At 40.0% G+C, this 13783-nt stretch overlaps 1 protein-coding gene across 11 annotated transcripts in view; it reads right to left on the minus strand.

The window, feature by feature from the left end:
- Positions 1-13750, minus strand: part of SMG7 (SMG7 nonsense mediated mRNA decay factor) — a 90593-nt gene extending 76843 nt beyond the window's left edge. For 8 of the 11 annotated variants that reach the window (XM_060643741.3, XM_060643738.3, XM_060643746.3 and 5 more), the window contains exon 1: positions 13612-13719. Coding sequence is in view for 1 of the 11 variants with exons in the window: in XM_060643736.3 (XP_060499719.3) it covers positions 13612-13640 (29 nt within the window). In the remaining 10 variants the exon portion in view is untranslated. Of the gene's footprint in view, positions 1-13611 lie in introns of all 11 variants that reach the window. The other 3 variants (XM_060643736.3, XM_060643735.3, XM_060643743.3) reach the window with 3 other exon arrangements.
- Between the last annotated feature and the right edge of the window lie 33 nt (positions 13751-13783).

The raw sequence follows: 13783 nt of genomic DNA on the forward strand, positions 1-13783 counted from the left end.
CCCTTTTGTTGCTGTAACAGATTACCACAAATGTGGTGGATTTAAAATGACACAAAACATCTTACAGGTCTGAAAGTCAGAAGCCTAAGTGGGTCCAAGTAAGCTAAAAACCAAGGTGTCAATCAAGCACAGCTGTGTTGCTTTCTGGAGGCTCTATGATTCTGCCTTTACCTGGTTCTCAAGCTGCCTGTATTCCTTGGCTTGTGACCCCTTCCATTCCAGCAGAATGCTATCTCTATTTTCTATCTGCTTCTTCCATACTTAAAAGATCCTTGTGATTACATTAGTCCTACCAAATAAACCATGATAATCTCTTCATTTTAAACTTAGCTGATTAGCAACTTAATTCCCCCTTGCCAAGTAACAGAATATATTTACAGGTTCCGGGGATAAGGATGTAGACATATTGTAGGGAGTTAGGGGTGCTATTCTGCCCACTATACCTAATAAAGTATTTTTAAATGGGCACACCCTGTCACTCAGGATGGCATAAGTGTACACAAGGATATGGGTGTACAAGGATGTTCACTGTAGCACTTTTTAAAATAATAAAATATTGGAAATAACACAAATCTTCAGTTAGGAAATCAGTTTAGAAAACTATGGTATTTCCATACAAAACAGTATGCTGATGTTTCCAATGATGCTGTAAATATATAATTATAAACATGTCTTTAATAAAATGTTAAGTGAAAAAAAGCCAGATTACAAACCCAGATGATATAGCCCAATCTCAGTTATTAAAGAATATGCATGTGTACAAATATACAAGTATGTGAATATGTTACTATCCACATAAAAAAATAACTGGAAAGTGACACAACCCTGGATGGTAGAGAAACCATAAATTTCTGTGTGCCTGGAACAGTCCAGATTTATGCCTATTGTCCCAGATTTGATTTGCACTCTCTTGCATGATCATTATGATCACTCTTACAATTTTCTGGGGTTTGTTATGTTCTATTTCAAACAAGTATGTATTGCTTTTCTGGATGCCAAAAGTGGCAAAAATCACATCTATATTAGCACTTGAAATTTAAAAAAATTAAAGTAACTTAAGAAATATGCTTTTTAATATATGAATTTGCAACTCAATAGTTGTGAGCCATCTAAATTACATACAACATTTGACAGCATTAATGGCAAACACAGATACCAAAAGGGAAACTTTTCATTTTTAAGAGCACTGCCCAAGTATGTGCAGTGGACAAAGAGGAAGCAGACTAGGCCAACTGCAACTCTGCCACTAATTAGGTAACATAAGTCCTGTTTTCCTTCTCTACAATATGCCAATTGAATTATACAAAGTTACTGTACACAAAGGCTTAAGAAGATAATTATATAAAAGTATTTTGAGAAGTATAAAGCACTAATAAAATGTAAGACAGTACCCTTGAGGAATAAAGTAGCCCACTTCAGAGTAAAAGATCACTCAACCCACTCTATAGCCATTTAAGGCACAAAGAGCCTAAATGGCTCTTTACTATGTTGTTTTATATACACATCTTCTCATGTAATTCTCCCAAGAATTCTATCATTGTCATTTTATAGAAAGGAAAATACAAAATGGAAAACTAAAACTAGAGAGGTTCAAGGTTACATTGCCATGCACAGCAGAGCTGGCATCTGAACTCAGGACAATCTAAACACAAATTGGGCCAGTCTTAATCCAAAGGCCTTGCTCATTCAACTTCCTACACCACCCCGCTTTCTTAGGAAACCAAAAGACCCTTGAGTAGGAGTTACAAACAACCTAAGCAATAAATTTTTTTAATTAATCTATTCACATTTTATTTTCCTTTCCTATTATAAACCAGAATTTATGACCAGTATGCCTTAACATTTGAGTTATGCTTCCTTCTTAAAATGTTCTGACCCTTTTCCATTAAAAAACAAATCAAAGCAGAGGTGCCTGGGTGGCTCAGTCACTTGAGCGTCTGACTCTTGGTATTGGCTAAGGTCATGAGATTGAGCCCCGCATCTCTCTCCCTCTCTCTCAAAATAAATAATTAATATTAAACAAAAAAACAAAAGTATTTCAGGCAAATAGTATTATTTTAATTATTTAAAATAAGCAGAGTTTGAGAAAAACGTATTTTACAGAAGTTAGATATTAAAATACAAAAATTTTGCTTTAAAATATCTCACACAAACTAGGGGTGCCTGGGTGGCACAGGTGATTAAACGTCCACTCTTGATCTCGCCTCAGGTCATGATCTCACAGTCTCCTGAGTTTGAGCCCTACATCAGGCTCTGTGCTGAGAGCACATAACCTGCTTGGGATTCTCTCTCTCCTCTCTCTCTCTCTCTGTCCCTCTCCCACTTGTGCTTTCTCGTGCTCTCAAAATAAATAAACATTAAAAAATAAAATAAATAAAATATCTTACACAAACTATAAGTATGCACATGCACAAAATTTTGTAGATGCCCTTTTTATATTCAAATTCATCCTATAGTGGTTCTCTGAACACGATGCTTTTTATTTTTTCCCACCAGCAATAAAAAAATTGTCAAGTAAGGGGTACCTGGGTGTCTGAGTCTCAGTTGAGTGTCCGACTTCGGCTCAAGTCACAATCTCATGATTCATGAGTTTAAGCCCCATGATGGGCTTGCTGCTGTCGGCACAGTCTGCTTCAGATCTTCTGTCTCCCTCTCTCTCTCTTCCCCTCTCCCCTCTCAAAAATAAACATTAAAAATATTTTTTTCAAGGAAGCAAACCTTTTTTTTTTTTTAATTAAATATTTTTGAGAGAGTGAGTGTGAGCAGGGAAGGGGCAAAGAGAGAGGGAGACCCAGAACCCAAAGTAGGCTCCAGGCTCCAAGCTATCAGCACAGAGCCCGATGCAGAGCCCCACGCAGAGCCCCACGTGAGGCTCAAACTCACTAACTGCGAGACCATGACCTGAGAGCCAAAGCCGGATGCTTAACTGACTTGACCCACCCAGTTGCCCCAAGTAAGCAAACACTTTAACTCATTTCTTCTTTGAATATCATCTTCCAATTGCATTTTACTTTGATTATCTTTCTACCTATATCTCATCAATGCACAGTATCTCACCTAATAAAAAACTAGGCAATAATTCATGACCTTTCTAAGAGACAGTACTAATAAAACACATTCTAATTCGCTCTATCCCAACTAACAGCACTGAAATACTAGGCTTCTGGGAAAAGAAGGGAATGAAAAAGCATTCAACTTATGTGTTCAGTAAACCCATGGAGTTTTAGGAAATAAACTGAGGATATTAACACATTAAATATAGCAGCTTTTTACATATAATAGATTTTAGAATCCTGCTTCTCACTTAAGACACTACAGAAAGAAAAATGCCAGCCTAAACCGTGAGAATAAAATGTTAATCATCAAAAAATGGTCTCTAATGTTTTGTTTCCCCCCCTAACAGTCTTTCTTCCCTCACCTCCACCTCTATTCCATGTCTAGATTCAAGACGTGAAGATTCTAGAAAGCAAGTCCTAGCAACCCAGTTATTTTCAGAATTACATATATTCACTAAAACTCTCATCTCCTACAAAACTCCAAAAAACTAATTTTTGCGAATAACTCCAAATAACTAATTTTTAACTAATTATTCCCATAAGATTAATGACCAAATTTGTTGAAAAAAGAACCTTAGACTCCCAAACAAAAAAGCTGAATGAGACAGGGTTAATACAAATCTCTTTAACTTCTACACCATACCCTGAGTGGCAGTCTAATCTGATCACGATGTGTACATCAACCAAACTCTCAAACATTCCTAATACCAAACTTTTTAGAGTTCCTCAAACATACTGCTCCCAGGCATTTATTTACTCATTTTGTTCCTCTGCCCGCTATATCCTTCCCTTCTCTCTTCACCTCATTAATCCTACTCATCCTTTAAGACTGAGCTCAGAGATTCAACTCTGGAAGCTTTCTCTTAACTCCCCAGGCAATAAAAGTTCCTCAGTGTACTCTAGCACCCTTGAAAACATCTAACATAGAATTTACCACACTATATTGAAGTATCTGTGTAACACCCATCTCCTCCAGGAAACAATTATCCTAAGGAACAAAAACCAGTTCATTCGTTCTTCATTCTCAGAGCCTAGCACTGGCATTTGTAAATATTCCATAAATGTTTGGCAAAAACAAGAAAGCATGAAAACCTTATTGAACACCCATTATGGTACACTGTGTACTTAAAAATGTTGAGACATGGGGCTCCTGGGTGGCTCAGTCAGTTAAGCATCCGACTTCAGCTCAGGTCATGATCTCACATGTCGTGGGTTTGAGCCCCATGTCAGGCTCTGTGCTGACAACTCAGAGCCTGAAGCCTGCTTCAGATTCTGTGTCTTCCTCTCTCTTTCTGCCTCTTTCCCATTCACACTCTCTTTCTCTCAAAAATAAATACTGAAAAAAAAATTTTTTTTTAATGCTGAGACATGGTCTCTGTCATAGTCTAGCTGCAAAGATAATTCATTTCTATTAAAAAAGAGATAATTAGAAATTTAAGAAATTATACATACCAAATGACTAAGAGACAGGAAATACTACAAAGTTCAAGAATGCAGAAATCACCAGAACACAGAAGTCTTCAGAGAAGATGAAGCTTAAGTTAAGATAGTACAGGACGGTACTTTCTACCGGGAAAATGGCCTAGGAAAAGAGATTAAAGCAGGAATAGATAAACCATCTTTAGAAGCCAATGAGTAGATTACTCTGGCTAGCATAGTTGGTTCTTAGGAAAACATAACAAGATATCATTTGGCAGAGGTAGATGAGGGCCATTTTATGGAAGACCCAGAATGCCAGACTAAGGAGCTTAAGTAAGGAAAAGCAACATACAAATGCTTTGCAGGAATACTAATATAAAAGCAGTGCAATAGATTAGGGGGGACAGGCGAGGAATGTGAAAGAGAACCAGAATCTGCCAAACATGTATAAACTTTCATTATTTTAACACTGACAGCAATTTTATGAGATCAGTATTCCATTTTAATGAGAAAGAAATCAAGACTCAGAGATGTGAGTGGACAATGTTTAAAAACCCAAAGTCAGTGCTTTCTTTTCGCTACCTGTGAGAATTGCAGGCAAGGTATCAGTTGGAAGACTATTTCAACAGTACGTGCATAAAGTCGACAGTGCCAGACATAAAAAGAAGAGACAGCAGGAAGACAACATTTCCCAGAGCAGTTTATGTGTGGAACACTGGAGAACTGAAACATGACTGCAAGATTTTAAACCTGATGGGAGGATGCAAAGTGGCAGCACTAATGCCGAAAATGAGGAAACACGCAGGACATGGTGAGAAGAGAAGGGTAAGGGTTACGAGTTTACCTTTAAGAGAGTGGAGTTCGCTATGACAGAAAGACTTCTAAAATGAGGAATGTCCAGAAGGCAGAGATGCAAAATTATCAGATTAAGTTTTCAGGCATTGTTATCCACAGCTAAAGCTTACATAGTGTTTCCTATGCGCCTGAACCATACCAAGTACTTTGCCAGTTAACTCACTTGATCTTTATAACTTTATGAGATAAATACTATTACTATCACCATTTTTCAGATCTGGAACCCGAGGCACAGAAAGCTTAAGGATCTTGTCCAAGGTAATGCAGTCTGTAAGTGGTAGAGCTGTTGATCTGAATCCAAACAGTTCTGCCCCACAGACCATGCTCCAAACTACTATACTCAACTATACTTTGTTATTATTGTATTATTGTATTATTTTACGCTTATGCTTATTTCATTAAATAGCTTATAAACTCTCTGAATGGTAGACATGATATCTTATACCAGTGTGCCTCCCTAGGATCTAACACAATTATTTATACTAAACAGATTTTAAATAATGATGATGTGGTAACAGGAGTGGATGTGGTATCTGCAGAAAAGAAATGTTGAAAGAAGAGAAAAAAAGAGGAATAGGGCTATGCCATTTCTTTTTGCCACTGATTGGGCAAGGCTGACCAGGAAAACAAAATAAAATAAAAGGCAAGATATTCAGAATCATAGAATCCCAGTGCTAATAACAGACTTCCAAGAACTTTCCATAGGGCCCCTGTGTATATATCATAGCATCTATGAACTATGTGATAGTTGTGGGCCTGGTAAAATTACTTGACAACAGATTCTCTTTTTATCTCCCAGGACCTGGGGTATCTACCTTGGCCAAAAACTGGATGTTTACTTGTGGGAGGGATGGATGGATGTGTACGAGAGGGACACAGAGAGACAGAGAAAAACGGCAACAAAATTGTCAGTATTAAGTGAGAAAGAAAGGGAGCCTGGGTGGCTCAGTCGGTTAAGCGTCTGACTCCTGATTTTGGCTCAGGTCATGAACTCAAGGCTCTTGAGATCAAGCCCTGCATCAGGCTCAAACCTGCTTGGAATTCTCCCTCTGCCCCTCCCCTGCTTGTGCATGTGTGTTCTCTCTCAAAATAAATAAATACACTTTAAAAATAATTGGGGGGGGGGGGCACCTGGGTGGCTCAGTCGGTTAAGCATCTGACTTTGGCTCAGGTCACGATCTCATGATTCATGAGATCAAGCCTCATGCCAGGCTCTGCATTGACCCTGCAGAGCCTGCTTGAGATTTTCTATCCATCTCTCTCTGCCCCTCCTTTACTCATGCTCACCCTCTCTCTCAAAATAAATAAATAAATAAACTATTAAAAATTATTTGGAGTAAAGAAACTATGAGATGTTCCTCCTGCCTGAAATGTCAATTTTCCTAATATCAACTTTTAAAAGTCTCATCCATCTTTCAAAACCTAGATCAAATCTCATCTCCAAGATAGCTTCCTGACCCCACCTCCACCTCTGCTGGAATAAAGTTCTCCCCTATACTTAATTGCACAGTACCTCTTTCTCCATCCTAGCACTTTGCAGTTTATCTGCTATTATAGTTACTTAAATGCCTTTTTCCAGTATCTTTGAGTTCCCACAGGCAAAGCTCCTATAATTGTGCTCTGCCAATAAAATAAAAGACTTTAAAAATACATTTAAAGTAAGTACAAGTGTTTTTATTTTGAGAGAGAGAAAGAATGAGTCGGAGAGGGGCAGAGAGAGGGAGGGAGGAGAAGGGCAGAGAGAAACCCAAGCAGGCTCTGCACTGTCAGCATGAGCCCAATGCAGGGCCAGAACCCACAAACCATGAGATCAAGACGTGAGCAAAGTCGGATGCTTAACCAACTGAGCCACCCAGGCACCCAATATGTACAAGTTTTTAAAAGTATGGTTTAAACATGGTAACTGGCCTATTACACCTAAAAGAAAAAAGTTCAGGGAAGCCTAAGAAGTAATCTATGGCTTGAAGAAGGAGAAAACAAGAAAATGAATTGATGCTGTGCATATTTGATATATTCCTCCTATGTGTATTTTCTAAATCAGTGGTTCTCAGCTGGGAGAGAATATGCACTCAGAGGGAACATCTGACAACGTGTGGGAACATTTCCGGTTGTCACAAATGGGGGCGAATGATACTGGGATCCAGTGGGTAAAGGCCAAGTATGCTATGAAACATCCTATGATGCAGAGGACTAATCCCCACAACAAAGAATTGTCTGACCCAAAATGTCTGTGAAGTGCCATGGTTAGGAAACCTGTTCCAAATGAAGCAAAGAAGAAAACTAAAAATTGTTACTAGTCTACTAGTAGTCTAGTCTACTTGAGACTCCTAAAATTTTCTTAAACAATTTCTTAAACATCTACTCTTCCCACTGACTACAAAATGGGTCTAAGGGACAGTGAAAACAACCCTCCTAAGGAGCTCCACTTACATGTTAACAAGAAAGGAGTTGGTTACAAGTTCTCACTTACCATGGGACATGTTTGCCAAAGCTCCATCCCTGCATATCCCTGTAACTGCTGATTAGCCCCCCTTAGTTACAATCTCCTAGACCATCGATAAATCTATCCACAACAATTCAACAACTAAAATGCAGCTTGATTACAAAACTTAAATGACAACGTATGACCATCTGCCAAAATACCCACATACAGATATATGACTAATCGACTATCCAAAACACATATGCTTAATAATCTATTCTCTGAACAAGATCAATCAGGAAAACAAACCCACCTGAATTTTCAGGTGCTCATTCACATCACTCATCTCTAATCCATGCTAGCCAGGGTTAGACACGTAGTTGGAGGCTGCAAACAATATTTCTCCACTGTAAAACAAACTAGCCCTTTTAAAGTCTGAACCACCCTCCACCCCAAAACTGCCTCAAGAGAAACTTGCTACACTAGTGAACAGCAGACAAACAAAACAAAAACTCAGCAATTGCTTCGTCTTCCATGAAGGTAGAACATAGCAGCTGTTAGAAAGCAATGAAACATAGTCTAGGACAGGAAGTATACATTTTGAATCCAACTGAAACCGCAAGGGAAGCAGAAATTAACTGTCAAAACAATTTAGCCACTCAACATTCAAGCAGGTAAAATGCCATTAACACCATTGTAATAAAAAAGACAGTTATAAGCCTCAAGAGAGAGCAATTTTTTTCCAACAATTTTACCATGTTTGGTAAATCAGCCATGTTTTTGGCTGGTAAATTTGGCTGATTTTCTGGGACCAGAGCTATTTTATTTTAAATCACATGCAGGGAAAACATGAATGGGTCTGGGGCAGGGGAAGACTTGTTGACCATGTGAATTAGGATCAGCATGTGCTATAGGATTTCTTGAAGCTTCCAGAGACAGTGAATACCCAGCCCAGAATTACCAGAATCTTCCAGAACCTACTTTGTACACATATTCCTCCCAAATTGCTCCCACTAACTTCCCTGCTCTTCTCCCCAGGCTAGGATAAGGCTCTGCTTGCTCCTGTATCTCCACCTTTTTTATTTCCCTATGTCCCAAGATTTACCGTGATACATTTTATCTTAACATATTGGATTATTTTAATTAGTACTTAAAATTTTTTAACTTATTTTATTTATTCATTTTGAGAGAGAGGCGGAGAGAAAATCCCAAGCAGGCTCCACACTGTCAGCCCAGAGCCCAATGTGGGGCTTGAACTCCCAAAACATGAGATCATGACCTGAGCTGAAATCAGGAGTCGAAGGTCAATCAACTGAGCCACGCAGGTGCCCCTGAATTTTAATGAGTACTTAAATGACAACACTTTTTCTGTTATCTCAGAAAACCACCTTGTGTCTGTTACATTATTTCTACCTCTGGCAACAAAGTTTCTGGCAAAGTGTGCCAGGGGAATGCAGCCTCTTTGCTAATAGAAGGACCATGCAAAAAAAAAAAAAAAAAAAAAAAAAAAAAAAAAATTCTAACAAAGTAGACAATTTGTAGATGTTTCTTGTAAAGTGGTCTAATACCAGGGATCAACTTTAAGTGGATCTCCCTGGCAAACCTACAGCATAGAAAGAAAAAAAAAAAAAAAAAAAAAGACAAAAATAGGCAAGGAAGAGAAGGAAGGAAAGGAAGAGGCGGAGGGAGTACAGTGACAGAAGCAGATGTTGTTCAGTATCACCTATGCCACCTTTTATAATAGGATTTGACCTGTTTGGCTGGTATTCCCTCTGGCTATGATTATTCTACTTTCTCGACTTCCCAAACAACTTTGATGATGTCTTCCCTGTCTGGTACTTCAATACTTTCCCTATCTCTGCATTTCCAATTTTGATATGTTAATTTCCGTATTTCTATCCTTTAAAATACTATTCTTTTAAAGCATGATCTACATCACCTACTATCTCATCCATGGATTATCTTTACCCTTCTTCCACCCTTATTAGATGGACAATATTCAAAATTCCATTTTCTTTCACTCAACAGAGGTGTCAAAGTCTTTAAGATCTTTCTATTTTGCCATAAATCAAGAGAAAAGACTGAATTTTTCTTCGAGAAATAAATTTCCAATCATATTCTTTGTAGAACCTTATTTTAAGACCGGTTCTTATTTTTATAAAATGCAGAAAAGTACTCTTAATTTATTCACTTAGGAATCTTGTCAATCTGCTATTTAAAAAAAAAAAAAAAAAAAAGACACTGCTTTAAAAAAAAAATTTCTCTTCCAACAACAAAAAAAATTTCCTCACAACATCACCTTCTTTCCCAAATAGAAGATAGGTTTTCTTTCCTATCATCTCTGCTCTATTTCTGCAACTCAAGACTAATTCAGTCCCCTTGATTTTGAACTCTCTATCTTCGTCTTACTGATGCTTCTTAACCTCATATCCTCCTATCTCACTCTTCTGAAACTGCCATCTTACTCCCTGGTTTGCCACCAACAATGCACCATTTCAATGCCAGACACCCCAGCTCATTTACTCCAACAAATGAATCTAGCTGATACAAAGCTAATTTTCATCTCCATGAGGAAAGATCTATAGCTATGCAGTTTAAAAATTGCCCAGTCATGGTCTTATACCACTGAGAAAGGTAGGCAACAAAATTCTCCCTAAAGTCAAGGGTCACAAAGAATAACTGTCATACCCCCAACCACACTTGTTCAGCAGTATCTAACATCCTCCCCAAGTTGTCTAAAAACCAAAAGGTTTGGTTTCCAGCAAAGAAAAGAAAGTGAACATGATGTTTCCCTGAAGACAGTCTCTAACCGCCTCACAGCAGACTTTAAATGGAATGATTATCCGAAGAAGAAGAAAAGAGAGGGAAATTTGGGCTGGTCCAAGTCTTTATTACCCTATCCCCTCTAAGTCCCAGACAACTGTTAGCCCTAAGATTTGCTTTATTTACTTAGAACAGACGTGCAAGACTGAGAAAACACTGGTGCCTGTTCAGTTTTGCTTATTCAACTTTAGCGGTAAAATATAAGTTATTCAAACAGTGTTCCTTCTTATTCTTTTCTCCCTTCTTCAAGGAACTAAACTCATCTCAAGTTGTCTACCACGGATTTCACAACCTAAAGATAAGTCTTCCCTACCATGATAATTTACAAAATATAAAACACATTAACAGAGAAGCCTCTCAACACCATCTGATCTTCCCATTAAAATTATCACCTCTCTCCCAGTCTGCTTTTACCTTTCTACTCTACCGCCTTATTTCTGGTCCTAACTGCCCATTATTACACTACACAGATTCATCTTCCTAATCCTATCTATGAGCATGTGAATGCTCTTCTAAACAAATCATCTCAGATTCTCCATGATCCATCCATTTTAACTATTAACTACAGATCACAATTCAAGACCCTCTCAAATATAGGCACCTTATTAAATAGGCTCTCCTTGATCACCCTGTCTGTATAAAAGAAGATATCCGTATCTTGCTTTTTCCTTCTAGTTCTTGTCACCACCTGACATAGTTATCTGTTCATGTTTACTGATTGCCTAATTCTACCAGAATATACCTTCCTATGTTTACTCTTTCATTCACCGTTGTATCCTCAGTGCCTAGAGGAGTGACTGGCATACAGTAAGCTCTCAATACATATTTGTGGTAAGAATGGATAAACCCAGACATGTCACACAGTATGGCTGATACAGAGTCAGAAGACCTACATGTGAGTTACAGAGCCTCCACGTTCCAGCTATATGGTCCTCAACAATTTTGACTTCATTATGCTATCTATACTTTCTTCATTTGTGAAAGGAAGGGATCAAACTTAATCTATAAAAAAGTCTATTAAAAGTTTTTCCAGCTACATCACCCTATATTCTTGTTTAGTCTGAATACCTTCCCCAGCTCCCAACCTCCCTTATCTGAGTATTCTGCTCAGTTTCCTTCCGTTTGGATTCTGTTCTCAGTCCACACCTGTCAGAATACTGCTTATACTTAAGGTCCATTTCCATTTTCTCCTTGAAACCTAACAAACTGTAAACTCTGTAAGAAGAGGGTGGAGTTCTTTTCTCAGCAGTTGGTACAATACCTCCCATATAGGTGATCAACAAAATGACTGATGAATCATGAGTGTATGAATGAGCAAATGAACAAAGGAAGGTTTTCCTGGTTCCCCCCAATTGCTTAAATAATCTCGTGCCTTTGAACTCTTAATGACACTGGCATCTTTTATGATACTTGCCTTATTTTACTCCATGCTATTATTAATAATAACTGCAAATTCCTTAAAATTAAGTACTGTCCTGATGGTTTCCACATCCGTCTACAACATCTACCATAGATCTTTCTCACAGTTATATTTATTAAGTTTATCTGACATGTTAATACAAGGATAATAGTGGAGAAAAAGGACTGTAATATTACAGATATCGTTCCAACTACCCAAAGTCAGTCATTGGGCACACTTGTGCGCACCCTGTCTCTGTTAAACTCAGGCATTCAACCACAATTCAAAGATCTCATCATTCTCTCCTTTCCACACTCTGCTTAAAGAAACTATTACCACTTTCATAAGTACAACAGCCACCTTCCTGTATCACTACCTACCTTCTCTTGTAATATGTGTTTAGGAAGCCAATCACACAACAATATTTTCACTAAACAGCTAAAGCGACTTTTCTGCTCATTTCAGACTTCTATCCCAACCAAGTCCCTCTTCTACAAGGTATGAAACCATTTTTTTAAACATCTTCCCATTAGCCTGCCTTTCTTAGTTCTGCTCCCAAAGGACAAAAAGGATCCGTTTTAAGGTCTTCCTTCCCCTTTTCTAAGAAGTAGCAACTCTCCAATTAATTTCAGACTCTAACCACCTTGTTTTTCTCTGTCATCAAAATTTGGATCCTCTTTTACCTCTATGTCCAAGCTCCTATTCTGCTTCCAAGGAACCTTCCTGGCTGCTGGTGTCTTTCCATTCAATATGCTCTCACTAGCGTGTACTTGGTTGCAATGTATCTATCTTCCCCTTCCTATAATGTTTATCAGTCGCTCCCTTCACACCACCCCAGACACCCATCACATACTCTCACACACTCTGTACCCATGCGTCAGTCTACCTCCGACATACAAGTTCCTTACAACACTCTTAATGAACGTACACAACTCTCAGTATGGTATCATCTGACTACACTAATTCTAACTCAGTTTCTTCTGGGGAACCCAACCCCGTCCATAGTACCTCCCTCTTTCCTCACTTCCTCATCCATTCCCCCTCTTTATGCTCCCACCCCCACCCCGCCAACTAACTACAGATGACATTATTCTTCAGTACTTCCAACCCGAGTATAAAGAACAAACTCGGGTTTCCAGAGGTCTCTCTCCCTCTCCGCACTCCCTCCACCACCACCCCAGGTGTGCGGACTTCCACCTCGTCCTCTCCCCAAGCAACGCTCCAGCCAATCCCACACCACACAACGTTACCCCCGCCACCAGGATCAGACTCCACACCCACCTCCACTCGGGGTCGCCGCTGCCCCCCCCGCCCCCGCCTCGCCTGCGAGCCCGCGACCCCGAGGGCGCGCGCGCACACACATTCTCACGCTTTCCTAACCTCCTTCCCGGCACCGGGACGAGCTGGCTACGCTGGAACTCAGCCCGGCCCGCGGAGGCTAGGCACTCGTGAGTGTGCCCGCCCCGCCCCCTCCCGCGGATCCCCGAGGATCCCCTCGCAACCCCCGCCTCCCCGCCGGGGAAGGAGAGGACACAGCAACTCCCCCGCCGCGCCGACACACCACCTCTGTGTCTGTTGCTCCCTGCCCGAACCTTCAACCCGCTCCCCCCACGTACGGGGCCGACCTCTGCACTCACCGGAGATACTGCGCGCTCTGCAGGCTCATCCTCCGCCGCCGCGTCTTCCCGCGAAGCCTCTGTGGGTCTCTCAGGCTCCTCGAAGCGGCCCCGCGGCACCGCGGGTGCTGGCGGCCGCCGCCATCTTCCTCTCCTCCGGCTCCTCCTCGCTCCGCGGGCGGGGGGGGCGGGG

This window comes from Panthera onca, chromosome F1 (assembly GCF_046562875.1).
Source record: "Panthera onca isolate mPanOnc1 chromosome F1, mPanOnc1 haplotype 2, whole genome shotgun sequence".
In the NCBI taxonomy this organism is placed as follows: domain Eukaryota; kingdom Metazoa; phylum Chordata; class Mammalia; order Carnivora; family Felidae; genus Panthera; species Panthera onca.